The 17,826-nt window shown below is 37.5% G+C and overlaps 1 protein-coding gene across 2 annotated transcripts in view; it reads right to left on the reverse strand.

The window, feature by feature from the left end:
- Window positions 1–17,826, reverse strand: part of LOC140158629 (uncharacterized) — a 30,659-nt gene extending 12,833 nt beyond the window's left edge. The window contains exon 1 of one of the 2 annotated variants that reach the window (XM_072181791.1): window positions 17,673–17,826. In XM_072181791.1, the coding sequence (XP_072037892.1) occupies window positions 17,673–17,745 (73 nt within the window). In that variant the 5' untranslated portion in view covers window positions 17,746–17,826. Of the gene's footprint in view, window positions 1–5,548; window positions 5,714–17,672 lie in introns of those variants that run through there. The other variant, XM_072181792.1, reaches the window with a different exon arrangement.

Genomic DNA, 17,826 nt, shown 5'->3' on the forward strand with positions numbered 1-17,826 from the left:
CATGGCAGAAATCGCCATGGTAGGTTGAATCCACAACCACGCATGGTCATTTTGTTCCGACCTTTGAGACGCATAATGAGCCGAGGGACATCGACTACGGCTACTGACAATAGCCTGGTAATTGACTTCTCTGTGTGCATGGTGTGTGAGTGTGCATGTATACGCCATTATGAGGTCAATGGTCATATGCTTGTAGACTGCTTGCACGAGTGAGTGCAGCTAGCCTACGATGCACTATAGTTCGGCGCATATAAAATCAGAATATTTTTGTCAGTTTTTGAGTTCAAGACGCACGCTTCATTCTCAAGACGCTAGCTAACGACTATCATATCCATTGAACACGTATATTCAAATGCAAGGAACCAAATCTGGCTTCTTTAGACTAAATCAATTATCAGTTATTCATCATTTTCTACCCCGGTATCCAAAGATTTATACTCTAATATCAAATCGTGCATAGCACATTCACGTGTATCAATCCCGGGTATTCATTTCAGTGTCTCTGCTGTATAATGTAATTATTAACCGGGCGATGTCGGTGTGTAGGGTTGGCGCCCCGTATAAAACCACGCCGAGTGATTGTTTTCTCCTTTTTTGTATTGTACTATATACATAATTATCGATCAAAGACTGTTGCCATTTTAATACAACCAAATGCAGTACCGATTAATGTTAGAAGCCCGTGTTTAGGGAACATTTTCGAGAATCTTGCACGACAAAAAACTGTTTTGTTACATAAGCGATATCTTGATTGTGGAACGTTAATTTTGACATCTAACTACTTGCTACACCATTTGATTTTCACTCCAAATTGAAGCTACTTTTGCACAAAAAAACGAGGTTTTCTGCCATCGATGCGTCCGACATTGTGCACGTTAGTAACCATTGGCTACTACTCCAAGCCTGGGCTCATACACCTGTTCCGAATTTTGATATGCCATAGGTTTTGTGTTGTGATCATTTCGATCAGTGGTTCGTAACAAAGAAAGCATGATCCAGGTGACCTAGCAACGGTCATATTCTAACGTGCACTACGACAGCGAATAGATGAGTTGACCTCAATGTTTATCAACAAAGGCAAGGGACTGGCATATCGATATGCTTCAGTGAACCCCATGCAACCACTACACTGTTCAATAGCCTTATTGTGATAGCAATGACGTCAGAAGTCAACTCATCTATATGCACTTTTGCTTATAGTCAGTTTCACTCAACAATGTTCCTAAGCACCTCTGTGGCGTAATCGATTAGCGTAATAGCTGTAATAGTTTTGAGCTGGAAAAGTACATGTTCTGAAGTTTGTTCGGATTATATAAGGCGGAAATTATTCGGCTTTTGTTACTGCGCGAGTCAATCAAGTCCCAACTCACGCTCGCGTAAATTCACATGAGCGTGCGATAGTCACGCATTACGCAACGCACAATGAGCGCAAGTACTGCGCCCAATAGCGTGCACGCCATTCTATATCACTACACATTGTTATGAGTCTTATTTTTTCCGCCTTATATAAACCGAACAATGGTCCAAATCCATTATTGTCTTCTTTCTTGTTCGTTTCTTTCTTTCTGACTGCAGTGATTGATTGTTTCAGTAATTTGTAGGCGTACAGGTAACGTGGAAGATGCGAAATTAGCTTGCGCAGACTGTAAAAATGAGTCATTTCAGCTAATGAATGACAGCGCCGCATCTTTTTATCGCATAGGTGGTGTGCTTAGCCTGAGTCGCTCGGCCTATCTCAAACAAAATCGCCACATATTAATTTGTAAGCGCTCTTTAGCAAAATCATAGTTCATTGAATTTACGACCGTATGACAAAACATGCGAAAATAGTAACATTTTGCGCAAGATTTGCAATTTAAAGAGAATTGGCCATTGCTCATTCTAATGAGGCTAGTATATAGACAATATAAGTGTGCTCTTTCATTTAATGACATAAAATTTGAAAAATATTGTAAGGAACACTAGAGGTTTTCACTTTTAAAACCTACATTTTGGTCAAAAATTGTGCTGGGGTAGCTGGTCGTTTCAACAGATTTACCGCATTCGCCTTGCTATAAACATTGAATTGCGTTACCTGTGACCTAATGAGAAAAAGTATTTTTTTAAGGGGGAAGTGTTAGCTTTCGTTTGATATAAGAAAATTTCTGATTGGATGAAGGGAACACTTCAGAATGTATTCAGAATCGTTTTTGTATACAAACCTTTCCATACGTGCGTGGCTGTTGAAAAACTAGTGGATTCGCCCTACTATCATGGCAATTTCTGATGCGAAGATATAGGGACGATGACGCTGTGCAACTATAATTGTGATGCGATCGAGCAAAATCAGTCGGAACTCGGAAATATTAAATTGTCAGTTTCTTATAGAATAGTAAAAAGCATTTACAAAGCTGGATTTTGCAGAAAATCCCATTGAAATTGAACAACCAGTTCCAAAGATATGAGCAATTAAAGAGTTTCCAAAACAACAGGAAACAAAGGGAAATATTTCCTTTGTTTGGCTATACCTCAAAATCAATATTTCCGAGTTCCGACTGATTTTGCTTGATCGCATCACAATTGTGTCATAATATATAATACAAGGTGTCCCAGAATGATTTATACCGTGTTTGAACAAAATATTAAAAATATATAGTCAACAGTATATCTAATCTTAATAAGTGCAATACAATGCCACACATATCTCCTACTTATTCGGTGACTTTCATGGAAATAGCTTGATTCGTATTGGCGTGACATTGCTATTACTGAAAATGGACGAAAACTGCATATGTGTGATTGACAGTGCAAAGACATCATAACACATGGATCCTTTAACACCATCGTCCAGCCGCACTGTGCAATATATTGGAGAAATCCTATATTCTTTTATAGGAAATACACCTAATTTGGCACAGATGTAGAGCTTACAATGCAAACTAATCAGATATTTAGGTTGAAAAACATACTTTTAATGTGATTTCTACCAAATTTTTTACCCATAAATGTCATTATTACAGAGGATATAACTTCCTCAAGGATCCTCCGCAGTAAATTTTAATCTTCTTCATTACGTAGCTGTGGGTTTGCCCATATACTGTGGACATAAATGCATGCTGTGACACTAAGGACGAACCTTCTACTTTGTCTTCAAAACTGCCGCCAAAGAAAGAATAGTTTAAGGTCACTCAAGCGTAGCAAATCCTTTATTCCATACAAGGATTGCTTCGTAACATCATAAATAAACGATAGATATCGACTATTTAGTAGAAGTAAGAACAGCTAGGACACAGCAAATACTGCATAACATTTTCAAATAACTTTGTGCTGAACGGTTAATAATTTTACAGACTTTCAAAATAGGTTGCTTTGTCAAAACTTGGAATTCACCATTTTTACGCAATCCTCTCTAACTTCTACTAGAAACGTCCAATTTTTAAAATCTAAAAAATCTGAGAAAGCTTAATATATGTAGAACTTAAAATGCAAAACAATGTGACCAATAAAAATGCCTTTCATACCTAAATAATCCCATCTTTCCCGGTATAAATCATTCTGGGACACCCTGTAGCTGAAAACCAATCAACTTTCGTTTATTCTGGACAAGACACAATAACTGAAAAAGAATTCAATTTTGACATGGGGATGAGGTTGAAAAAAATCCAGCGACAGAATAGGTTAATGGTACAAATGCTTGCGAAACATTTTGCCATAATTGAAGCTAAAATGGTGAAATATGGTGCAAAAGTGGCACATTTTAGACTAAAATGGCCAAATAAAACACACACATACATTGGCACACATAACAACTTGTGGTCGTGGTTAGTTCCGTAGTTATATGAAGCTATGAAAGTGCTGCTGTTACAAATACAAAGTAGCACATTGTGGAACAGACTGTATTTTGTGTGATAAATAGCTATAAATAAATATATACGATGCAAGAGGCTACGAGCATTGCCCACTATCGTAACAAAATAAATAAAAGCCTACATTTACACCAAATTTGTTCTTGAAACACTTTTACTTTGCTGATACGAGTCAATTTGCTAATTGGGTACAATTCTGGCAAGTTAAGGGCGTACTACACCCATATATTGGTTTGATTGGTCTAAATAAATATTTTTTCATTTATAGCTAGGCGATATATGCACGGATCATGTGAAATTTAAAAAATATGAAAAAAGAAGAAAAAAAGTGCTTTTAAACAATTGTAGTAAGTCATTTTAGCCCTATATATATTTTTGTTTACTGTATCCAAACCATGATTTATTCTATTCAGCATGTTCAAGTAGGGTACATGAATAGAATACATTAAATCCTTTGTTATACTCTCTATAGAAAATGTAGTGGTGCATGCAAAATATATAAACACTTACACAATGGATGTATAGTCATTAGTCAATAATATTATAATGTGTTGTTAGGAGAAGAAAAGGCTATTAGGTCACCGTATGTCAGGTTATAGGTCAATTGGTTCAGGTCAAATTTAAGCATCAATTTTGAATACACATGTGAGAGTTTGTGATATCATAATGAGGAATAATTTTGATATTCTGTCTTTAACTGGATATATATCGAGAAGTGCAAGGTGGATATACTAATATACCTTGGGATGTAAATGGTGAGTACAATTTAGAATGCCTAGTTGCGATGGATTTCACAAATAAATATAAAATAGTTACCAAAATCACAAACGTTAAGCTTACGGAAAACTACCCAATATGGTGGTATAGGTGACAAGAAATACAATTTTTTCAACATTGCTGTAGTATGGTTGTGGTAACCTGTTACCTGTGGCTTAATTAAGTTTCAGTGAAATAATGTCGCAAGTTAAAAATACAAAATATAGCTCAACATTGAAAATAGAAGCATTTTAACCAGTTCCTTTTTGATAGTTGTGGAGCACCAAGTTCATGAAGTCATAAAAGAAATCAGGAACCACTTATTCCCATTTTACATATCAACTTTATTTCCCTAACGTGTTAGCAACACATATCCAAAATTTTAACGAAATCCGTTGATAGTAAGCTTTCCAAAATGAAGTGAATTTAAATCATCAGTGATGTACCACATTTTGGCTTCTACTTTTAAAAGCATGTAAGCTACGTTGATACCGATGCCACCAATAAAACGAGAAGATTTGCCCCTTCATTTTGCATACCACTTTGTCCATTTTTTTTGTAATTTCTTCACAAAATGCAAAAAATGCAAAAAAAAAAATCAATGGGTGTAGTACCCCCTTAAAGCAATGAATAAATTTGTCCAGACCTTCCTTATTTTTTTTTAGTTTTCAGAAGTCTGTTTTCGTTTTCGTTCATTAATACATAATATCCATGGTTTTCAAAGTTTACAATGAGTTTGGGACGAAGGCTTTGGATATAGCCCCGCGTCCTTATTTTTCATGGCGCATACCTTTTGAAATACAAGCACAGAAGTACTTGGCAGGTGATAGTTTTTCTGGGGTACCCGTACAGAAACTGCTTACCCTCCAATGAATTTGGTATAACTGATGTGCTTGGTGAGCCAGGTAAGGACTTTCCTTCTAAGGCCACCCGCTATAATGACTTACCCATATCGAGTCTCTGGCCAACAACGACAACAACTAAAGCCAACACTACAACCAAAGCGAATTTCATGTTGAAAATAGATTTCAGATGTCCAGTATTAACAAAGTGTAAACCACCAATGTGTGCAGTATGAATGTCATGTATACGGCTCACCAAAACGTGAAATGAACTTCCTAACGACAGGCAATGATCAGACTATTAATAGACTGTTCAGAATCTACACTGTAAAAATCTGACAGTAAATTTTTACGGTAGAATACCTGGCAACTAAGTTGCCAGCATTCTACCGTAAAAACGGCGATTTTACAGGTATTTCACCGTATAATTAGCATATCTACGGTATATTGCCGAAAAGGCAAGGTAGAATGCCCATAATCCTGTATAAAATACGGTAGAAAGCATGTACATTTTACTGGCAACTGGTTGGCCAACATTCTATCATTAAAATTACAGTAGTTGCTGTAACTCATGATGCAGTCATGTCTACAGTAGAATTCACCTCGACCTTTGCAGGACTTAAACCCCATTAAAAGCTATTAAACCAAGATAACACTCATTGAAACAGCTCAACTGATTAAATCGGATCTTCTCTGGCTGTGCACATGTGTCTGTTTTATATGTGCGATATAGCAATGAGCTGGTATAATACAGCTTCAGTTGGGTAACCGATTATAAAGGAAACGCAAGGAAACAATGGTATGTAGACCTTTGTTCACGAAATGAGACAATGGCCTGCTTTTTGTTAACCAGCATTCTTGAAAATGAGCAACATAATGATTGTTGACTTAACACGGTTTGGAAATAATTTCTTCATATTTTTGGTGTTATCTGTCGTTTACATATCCTTCCTAAAACACAAAAGTGCGACCCTTTGTCAATCACCTACAGTACCCAATTTCGGCATACTATATAAGAAACTTATCATGATGATTGCCAGAGAATAGTTTAAATTTAGCTTGTACCGTTTTTTTGTGGCATCCTTCAGAAGTGAGCGGTCCGATACCAATATTTTCGGTCAAATCTCCATTCAATTAACACGGGGAGTTGGCTAGCTATGCCTTGCCCTCACTCATATTTTACAAAAGTGCGACTATTTCTGAACATCTAACCTAGCTGTAATTTTAGGTCATGTTAGAGAAATATATTTGCTAGAAGTTTGGAGAATAAGTTAAATATTGGCTGGTTATTTTTCACACAGTGATGTTAACTAGGCAAGTGCCCATTCTTCCAACATACATCATTTGTAGAGGTCACGCGTCAATGGTGAGAGCACTGTGTATTGTGTATAGGAAAACGGACAGTAACATGCAGTATGTTAACTCTGCACATTATACGAAATAGCATTTAAACACAATCTGTCAAGACAATACAGCTAATTACTTGGAAATTGGAAGAGACAACACTTAACACACACAAACAAAATAAACAAATACAGTCTAAGGGTACTAATATGCCTATTTTCAGTGAAATAGTAATTAAATTTTACGGTAAAGTGCCGTAAAATAACGGCTTTTTTACAGTGTACCAAATATACATCACTAAAGGGGCTTTCTCTGCATGGACACGTGTACGGCATCTGTCACGATATAATTTATTTATTTTACGTAATTATTTGTTTTCATGATTCCGTCAGCAGATGAGTGCCCAACTTTAAACCAAATTTGATAAAAACAGACCAAAATTTATACCAATTTATGAAAAAACGCCCTTTATTAAACCAAATTTTCATGAAATTGAGGACTAACAATAAATCAGACTGAAAATGCACCCGAGTCTATTATGAATACCATATATAGCTGATGTGTTAGTCCAATATGATAAGAAAACATTTCTCCCGATGACCCCCCTGTTCACATTGGCTGTATACCATAAGCTGTATTTTTGCTGGAAATGGGCCGGTTCTTGTCCGCCATTTTTACCTCAGATCACTTGACCTTTTGAGGTAATTTGGTAGATTTGCATTTTTTAATTTTTTTTAATAAAATGCTAGAGTAAACAATGTCCCATGAGGAATGACACAAGTCAAGACCTTTAATATAGGCACCTACAACCATGGCCAAAATGTGTTGAGACAAACGTACACTATATTATTATTATGGCCTTACTTCCGTTATTTTTTAACGTGATAAAGTGGGGGTTTCTTTGGTGTCAAGCCTAAACCCTTTCCTAACACCCCAACCCTCCCCTTCCCCACAAATCAATGTTGGGTGCCACCAAGCGCGTGTGACCAAAAAAAGTAGGATTCACCATTGATCGGGGAAAGCGGGGGCTTATTTACATTACCCTATCAAAACCATCCCAACACTTATGGCCAGCATGGTAGGCACTATAAAGACTACTACATGGGCCAATCAGTGGTTCACAGCAGCTTAGGAACAACAAGAGGTAAGGGGTACAGTAACTTAAGCATAAGACACATGAAATGAGATGCTTATGCACTCTGCTCTTGACGGATGGTGCACCGTTGTCAGTTACGTCTCCGACTACTCCATCTGGTAGGCTATTCCAAACGTGAACTGCAGTGTGGATGAAAGTCCTGCCAGTAGATATGGTTCTAGAATCTGGTACTGTGAGGGCATGGCAAGACATGGACAAGCGGGAGCGGGTAGCTCTTCTGACTACAAAAATGGCTTTCAGATCTGGTAGAGGACTGTTGCTGCAGCGACTTGACGTCTTTGATGGATAGATTTGATGTTCAGCTCTGTGATCGCTTCCTCTTCGCTCACACCTATGATTCGAAGGACCTTCCTCTGGATAGAGTCTAATAATCCTAGAGTGGTGGCGCTGGCACTCATCCAAGACAGTGAGGCGTATTCCATCACACTGCGAACTTGGGTCTTGTAAACCGGTTGCACTGCCTCTCACATCAAGTTTGTTTGCAACTCTCCTCAGAGCGCCCAGCTTCTGATCTGCTCTGGATGAGACATGTGCCTTGTCCATGTCAACTTGCTGTCAATTGTGACTCCCAGGATCTGCAGCTCCTCCTTCTCAGCCAGTTTGGTGGTATCAAACAGTAGATCTAGCTTGGTTGGATTCCTCTTTCTGGATATTGTCATTGTCTTCATGACTCGAAGGTCACCTTTCATTTGTCTACCATGATCCTCATTTTCTCAAGGTCTCTGTTTAGGCTAGCAGTAACAGCTTCAGAGTTGTCTCTAGATGTAATCTCGCAAAATAAGGTGGAATCATCTGCGTAGAGGTATAGCTGGTTTTCACACTCATCACCCAGGTCATTAATGAAGACAGAGAATAAAGGTGGGCCCAATATTGACCCCTGGGGAGCTGATGCATTGATGGAGGAAGTACTTGATGACTGGCCAGATAGGACAACTTTGATGGAACGATCTGTCAGTTTTTTTTTATTTGATTGTTTGATATTATTTTATTGCAAATTCGTGGCCCGTGGGCCAAATTACATACAATAAATTACAATAATTATACAAAATACACATAAGAACAATCAGAATTAAATATTTAAGCAAAAATTGTACATGATTAAGAAACACACAAAAATATATATACAATTTGAATTAACATTTAGAAAATTGAGTATAAAAGTCAGAGTAAAATCAATGTTTTGAAACATTGCACTTTTTTTAACAAGAAAGAGCTGGTCTCCACTATACTGAGAGCAGGTCTCTTATTTTATCCCTTGAGAAAGAAAAGTTTTGTCTTTTCGAAACGTCGGGTTTTTAACTTAGTTTATTTCTCTTGTGTTACTCCCCCATTGGATGTTGTGTCATATTTTCCCTGTTTTTAACAATAGAGAAGTGTAATAATTATGATGAAGGTAAACAGAAGGTTAAAAAAAGAAAAGAAAAGGAAATCCGACCGTCCGACCCAACTTTCCTATTTTCCCACTTGAGGGCAACACAACAATTTTTTGGGCCTAAAGTGAGGGAAAAATAAGATAAACATGCCGTCCTTAAGTCATACGAGCTGGTGCCTTGTGCTTACAGACAAACGTTTAAAGATTCAAGAAAGCAAGCACCCGTGTAGAATTTTGCTGGAGTAAAAGAACAAATGTTTGACAGGTGGCTTGGTTCCAAAGAAGTCAAGGATAATTTAGTACAACTTGGGCAATAATTGGTTCTTACAGTATAGAAGAATTCAAAAATTGTGTTCACGCAGACATTAAAACCCACTTGGATGAAAGCGCTAGCAAAATTAAAACCTTGCAAGGAAGTAGTAACAATGGCAGATGACTATGGCTTAAAGGGCACACATATTGCTCGGACAACGTCATATCATTCGCAAGCTAATATTATGGGGACAATGGAAATGACTCCTTTTTTTGAGAAAATAAGTCGTTTAAAATTGATATTCCTTCTAACGAGATAGATTTGACCTAGAAATTACAATGGTGTCATGATATGAATATTGCCAGCTTTGAGAGAATGGAATGTCAACACTGCCAATGCACAGAACGTATACTGTTGTTTTTATCCAAAAAAACTCTGAATCAAGTATTACAAATTTAATGGTGTTTTACACATATGGATAAAATCAGACCGCTTCTTTGCTATATAGGCCTATTAGTAAATTGTGATATTACAATTCATATATATCAACTTGATGAGAAATACTTGAACTAAAAAACTAACCTTTTGATGTGCCTTCCCAATTTTTCGTGTAAAAGGTCACGCTTTACATACATCAATGGATATCAAAAGAGTTCTCCGAGAGATCATGTGTATTGTAATGCTCTTTAACATATACCGTAGTCTCCTACACAACCAGTTTGGTTACGCGTAACCAAACTGGCTGCGGAGGAGACTACTCTACATATAATGTACGTCATCAGTCTGCTGCATTGGAAATCAATTTCACTTCGAACGCTGAAAAGGGCCGTACGAGCCAGCATTTTACCCACACAATTTGTCCTTTTTCAGGAGAAATACGAATAAAAAAATTGCAACGAGTGTCAACTTGTAATGTAACCATTATTCTCTTCGAATAGAGTTAAACTTGTTTTTGCAATAGATATGCCCTTTAACTCACAAGCTGAATACAAATAAATTGAAGTTATTCAAACAAGCATATCCGATTTCAGGGTGGTGCACAAGAAGGGAAAACTCATGGTCTAATTCACCGCATAGTGCTGGTATTAGAGGGACTAACCCAACAGGTAGGACTGAATTAACTGAAAGAAATCAGGACATCTGAAATTAATAATAATAATAATAAACCGCGCTTATATAGCGCATAAACATTATAAAAAACATCTCAATGCGCATTTGAAAAGAGAAAATTGCAAAAAGGAAGATAAACACAGCATAGCAATGCGCCTTAGATTAAAATCCAAACAAGAATTACAAAGACAGCAGCCATATACTAGTAATACTGTACGATGTGCAGTGTCACCTGGTTTAAAGGAACCAATAGTCAGTGAAATCAAGAAACAAAGATTACCACTGAAGGAAGTGACCCAGACAAAGTGTGTGAGGAATTTGAACCATTTTGTTAGAGAGATCTGGATCTGGATCTGGACGTTATACTCTGAATAAACGGGTACCCGTATCACATCAGAGTACAAACCAACTAAGACTGGATTTAAGGTTGGTCTGAACCCTGGAATTATGGAAACTTTCGGGCCTCATAACTGCTAAATTGTTGGTGTAAAGTATATAAAAGTATACATATTTAGAATGGCAAAGACTTGGTAAGTTCATCTGTGAGGTCAAATTTGGGCCAAAATGCTAGTCCTTAATGGCGGTCTTGAAGTTTCCTTAGTCTGGTATGTCTAATATGTCGTGGGTAGTCCGTTCCAGGGTGGTATTATCCATGGAAAAAGCTATTTGCGTAGGTTGCTGAGTTGACTCTGATTTGCATGTATGAAGAGGGGTGGTGTCGTCTGGTCATTCGTGTTGGTCGGGTGAGGTGGTCCTGCTAGTTTATGTCGACGAGATTGTGTGTGATTCTGTACATCAGGCTAAGTCTGGTAATAAGGCGATAGGTATCTAAACTTGCCCATTCAAGTTGGTTGAGCATTTGCGTAACACTTGCTTCTCTGGAGTAGTTGTTGTAGCACAACCTAACAGCTGACCTCTGTATCATGTCTAGCTGGTGTCTCCCCTTATTTGTAGAAGGCATCCACGCTGCCGACCCATAAGTCAATTTGCGTTGAATGGGCAACAAATAGAGGCGAGACATGATGTATGTAGGACAAGCTTTGAAGTTCCTTCTGATAACACCCAGGATCTTCTAAACAGCTATTGTGACTTCACAGATATGCTCTTTCCAACGTAGGTTGTCACAAAACTTCAGAACAAGGTACGGATGAGAATGCGTTGCCACAAGAGTTTTTTTGCATAAGTGTATGGGGAGGTTTTGATGATTTTCTTGGTTGTGAGGTTAATTTTGAAACATTTATCTGTATTAAAAGTCATCTGCCAGTCTTGAAACCAACGAGATATATGTTTGAAGGATTTTCTGGTCTTCTACAGAGTTGATCTCACGATAAATGAATACATCAACGGCAAAGAGTCTGGTCTTCGTAATAGCACTCACACAGCTATACACTCTTATCACTGATATTAAGAAAACGCTGTTTAGGAGAGAATTTTTTAACAGTTTTGCCCTGATTACGATTTTTGCTTTAAGCAGTATATATTAATCGTATTTTCTTAGGGTTAATCAGGGGGAATATATTGTTTAAACATTAGCGAAGTAAATGCTTTAATCAGCATGTTTGATTAAAGAAATAACATGCGTTTAAGCAACATCTGTGTTATTTCGGCAATACAGTTCGCCCAATCCTTATTTTAATCGAAGATTGAATAAAGAGTACAATAAAATAGAGGACATCACATCGGTTTGCCGGAATATATACTTCAATTTCCATCTACATTATTCAGATGTAGCCAGGAAGCCCAGGATAATACTGAATTACCATGAGAGGCGATATACAGGGTGTCCCAGAAAAAATTACCGGGCGAACAAATTTGAATGTAAGTCGAGAAATAGACATCAGAATCCAAAAATCTAAACATCAGCGTGTAGCCCATCTTATTCTGCATCTTATACGCCAATTACGCTGGAATCGGTTGACTGATCGCGAAGAAATGAGCGATTACATAACGCATATATCAATTCACTTCATTCCAAGTTTGAAAGAAAGATCATTCAGCATAATCCACACTAGTTAACTGTCAATGGACTCCATATTTTCTTCTGTGAAATCCTCTGTTTTTTAAACAATCTGTTTCTTGCAAAACATTTAATTAGGTTTTGTTCAAATTTGAAAACCTGCATGATATTGAAAATGAAAGCTTGCATATAAGATGATGCTCGGTACTTGTAAATATATATTTTTCGTTAATGTTGCATAAAGAATTATTGCATAAAGAATTCCAGCTGGCTTAAACATTTCTCACACACATTAAGGGATCTAAAATGAGCGTTTATTGAGTTTCGACAGTATTTTTTGTGGGACATGAGAGCACCTCAGACCTATCGAATTGCATTCTGAATACGAAGCATGTCTTTCTGATATCAAATAATTTTCATTTTTTGAAAATCAAAATATAATACAAATTTTATGACAAATTATAAAAATTTGATATTTTTCAAATTTTGATATATAACAGTCCTCGAAGTAAATTATATAAATCTAATGATATATTCTTAAAGTGTATGTAGTAGGAGGAAAAGCCGATGGTCAATTGAAAATTTTGACCTTTCATATTGAAGATATGGATTTTTTCCCAAAAGACCTTATTTTTTGTTTGGTGTTTTGGGAAAAAAATCCATATCTTCAATACAAAAGGTCAAAATTTTCAATTGATCGTCGGCTTTTATCCCACCTACATACACTTTAAGTATAAATCATCAGATTTATAAAGTTTACTTCAAGTACTGTTAAATATCAAAATATCAATTTTAATGATTTGCCATAAAATGTGTATTAAATTGCGAATTTCAAAAATAAAATTATTTGATATCAGAATGACATTCTTCGTATTCAGAATGCAATTCGATATGTCTGATGTGCTCTAATGTCCCAAAATAAATACTGTCCAAACGTTCATACCCCCCAGCCCTTAATGTTTTGATATATTTCCAAGAAATTGTAATGCAAAGTTTAAATCTTTTAAAACTTAAACAGTAATGATGTTGCATGGTATCAAAAATCACACGTAAAGCTGTAAGCACTTGATCATTGTTATTCTTGTCTCAAATGTTGGTTGGAAAGTTAAAATATAACATATTTGCACAACAAAATTGAAGTTGGAAGGCTTCCAATTGCAGAAATCAAAGTTTTACGGACAAACTGTTATTCATCTTCAGTGAAAGCATGAATGACATAACACCGTCCGATTATAAAATAGATAATATGGACTAAATTTAATGAGATACACACACTTTAGGCAGCGGTGAGCGAGTATGAAAAAAGTGTCTGTTGATCAAACATGGAATGAACTGAATTGATGCACACATTATGTAATCGTTCATTTCTTCGCATCAAACCGAATCAAATAAAATTTTTGTATGTGATGCACAACAAAATAAGCTATGTGCTTCATTTTAAATTGTTTGATTCTGATGCCTATTTCTCGACTTACATTCAATTTTATTTGCTCGGTAATTTTTTCTGGGACACCCTGTAGAGTGGTTTTGGAAGTTTTACAGATCGAACTTGGTTCGAATCTGTCAGCTTCGTAGCTCTCCGTGCAGTGTAAATTCATACACACGGCATTCGATGCGGGATCGATGCACTGCGAATGCATGCATGCATGTGTGTTGTGAAAGCATAGCCTATAGACGAATCCAACGAGCCAAGACATGGTCAGGATTTGGTCGGCCATTATTGGGTCCCCGCAACACCAAACTGGTGTTGTGACTGCCCAATTGGGTGGATTATTTTGTGTTGTAAACTGTCATCATTCTTTTGTCTACGTGTAACACGGGTGATAGAATGCAGTTTAAAATACCCTCCAAGGCTGCCATTGAGGTGTAGGAATGCGTGAAATTGGATTCGTCTATATGTGCAACGAATACAGAGAAATTTCTATACATGGATACTCGTGGATATACCATGATACGGGACGGTATCTGTCTGTTTTTGTATGCAGACTGCATACCATCGAGGACGACACACTGTTTCCTTTTGGTTATGAAGATCTCAATCCACTTGAGTATATTCTCGGTGACTCCATAATAATGGATTGTTTTTAAGAGGCGCTTGTGTGGAACTCGGTCGAATGCCTTGTAGAAATGATATAATATGGCATTCATCTGGGAAGTGAGAGTATTATTTTCTCACTTTCCTGCATTTGTGTAGCCATTTACTGCCCCGGACCCTGCGTACGGGTACGAGGGGAGTGCCTCAGGCCACTAAATTTGGTCCAATTATTTTTTTCCGCCATGGTCAATGATACTGCGTCCGAAGCCCCTAAGATGGAAATATGTTGATGACCTGACGTTTGGCGAAGTTGTAAATACTGAGACAGGTGGTTGTTCACAACTGCAAAAAGATTACTTTGGTCTTCAAAAATCAATATTTCATCCACAATGTCTTTGTTATCTATTGAATGTTGTCATGATTAATGGACTATATCTTCTATAATAGTGCCCGGCGACTTTATGCTCATTTTGTGGGAGCAGGTGATTATGAGTTGAGGCTTTCTGGCTTTCAACCCTCGAATGTACACCACGCTTTCAAAAGTAGATTGACTTGTAGGCCTATAATTTATCTGCTCGTGAATATTGCACTGCGAAATTTAAACACTAATTTTGTATACTTTGACTGCGGTCGCACGATTATGTAACAAACTGAAATGAAAACCGAAACTGCTTTCTACAAGTTTTAACAAAGGGTACAGATAAGTATTGGTAATGATGTCATGTGAGTTAATAGCTTAGGCAGAATAATAGAAAACCACGTGACTAAAACCAAAACCAATTCTGAACTCCACGGGGCACTTCATACTTGAAACAATAAATAAAATGACTTGCGTATGCACGATGCAGGTGGTGTATGACGTGCAGTCCCTAAATTCAGTAAATTTTCATCGTCGACCGTGTAATTGAATGGGATTATTTTGAAATTTTAAAACGCTTGAAATATCACAAACAAATAGGCCTATGTTGATAAATAATAAAAATACAAGCTAAAACCGTTGGGGTTCGATAATGAACCCCACAAAACTAACCGAGTATATGGAAAATGCCATACGGCCGGGCGGTTTCACGAGTTGCCGGCTCGATCATGTCATCCGCCGCCTGGCACGATGGGCAAATTGACCCAGTGCTAGAGCAGTCAAAGGGGGCCAAATTTGAGAAAAAATACAAAAAAAAGTACAAAATGGCCGCGAAGCGGACATCACGTCCTGCTTGTGCGCGACGCAAGGGGATAAGAAACCTTTGCAAAATGAAGACCCAATTGAAGACATTTGGTGCATTTGGACCATTTTGGCACTATTATTGTGTACAACTTTAGTTTGAAAAGGCCGAAAATTTGCGAGATGACGGCCATTCGTAGACAAGATTCAGTTCACTGTTATTGTATAAATATTGTTGTTTGAAACATATAGTTACGCGAAGCAGGGGGTGTCTGAGGGGGGATGTGTCCCCCTGAGAGGTGAGAAACTTCTGCAAAAAGAACAGCTAATTGAAGCCATTTGGTAGTCCATTTTGGCACTGTATTGTGTAAAAGTTTAGTTTGAAAAAGCCAAAAATTTGTGAAATGACAGGCCAATTGAAGTCACTTTTTTCACTGTTATTGTATAAATTATTGCATTAAACATAAAGTGTCGGGTGTCCAATACGGAAGCGAAAACGGCACTTGTTTATCCATACGCAGGAGGTGTCTGAGGGGGAAGGAGTTCCCCCCTGAGAAGTTTAAAAAATTTTGCAAAATGAAGCCATCGGGATCTAGGAGACAGGTCCATTGACACTTTATAAGACTCGCAATTAAAGCATTCATGGATCGATGTTGAGGTCAGCATGGAGTCCGTCTACTACTGATACACGATTGCCTCTCCTAGCTCTTCGGATGGTATATACAAATGCGCGCGAAGCGAGCGATAACATTTTCCATATTGAAGTTAAAAATGGTCAAATAATGGTTGAAGCTTGCGTACATTGACATTATTAAAGCTGAAATGGTCTTGGTCAATATGAGATTGATTTAGTCAAATCGTAAATGTGCCCCTGAGCCCGGGCCCACTTAGCCTTGTGGTAAATCCGGCCCTGGGTTCAATGCAGTTTTGATTAAGATCGCCCACTGCATTGTGTACTATAACCATGTGATGACTTACCATTCGTAGAAGTGAGTCTACCATTTGCGTTGCCGAAAACATGCAAAGCCAACACCACAGTCAATAGCCTGCCTGTCAAGTCAGTTACAGATTTAATGGCGGAACCAGTTTGTCTTGAACAAAAGGTATATCTCGATGAATAGCTTGTCGGCAAATTAAATCGGCGCAATTAATCTGCGATTTCTAACAAGAATAGATTCTTATATGTTTTCTGTAATATGCTAGTTTTCACTGATCAAATTGTCACCGGGAAAACATTTCTATTTCATTCCAGCGCCTATAATTATCGTCAATACGTGTATTTGCTCGCCGATCGTTATTGAGAGGAGCTTCAAGCAGCTGGGACATATAAGACGTATAACTAAATACGAATAGTGAAATACACACAGTTTATTATACGTCACTGATTCAATGATAAACATGCACGAGACCAGTAAGACTTAATTCACTTGATCGATGAACTGGAGATCCTGTGGTCTATAAAAACTTAAATTTTACTGTAATTAAAACACTTCAGGCTTAGTTTTTCAAATGATATTTAGTGCACCATTATGGCATTAGAATCATGCAAAAGTAGTAATTAGAGAAAAACTTTCATGAATAGCCTGTTGGCAAATCAAATCGGTATCAATGAAGCTAAAAATGGTCAAATAATGATTGGAACAAAATCGCACAAAGCTTGCAAAAATTGATATGTTGAAAGCTGAAATGGTCAATATGAGATCGATTTAGTAAAAATCACACACACCATCGGAAATTTTAGCCGTTCTAGATCGTGGCGCTGGGCCCGGGCCTACTTAGCCTTGTGGTAAATCCGGCCCTGGCCGTTAAAATCATTGTGTACTATGACCATGTGATGACTTACCATCCGTAAATAGATCACCATTTGTGATGCCGAAAACAAGCAAAGCCAACACCACGACTACCACGAATTTCATATTGAAACAACGTTTCTGATATCGAGGAACAGATCAGGTAAGTGGTGTACGGCTTACAGCTCACCCCAACGTGCAATAATC

This window comes from Amphiura filiformis, chromosome 8 (genome assembly GCF_039555335.1).
Source record: "Amphiura filiformis chromosome 8, Afil_fr2py, whole genome shotgun sequence".
Taxonomy (NCBI): Eukaryota; Metazoa; Echinodermata; class Ophiuroidea; order Amphilepidida; family Amphiuridae; genus Amphiura; species Amphiura filiformis.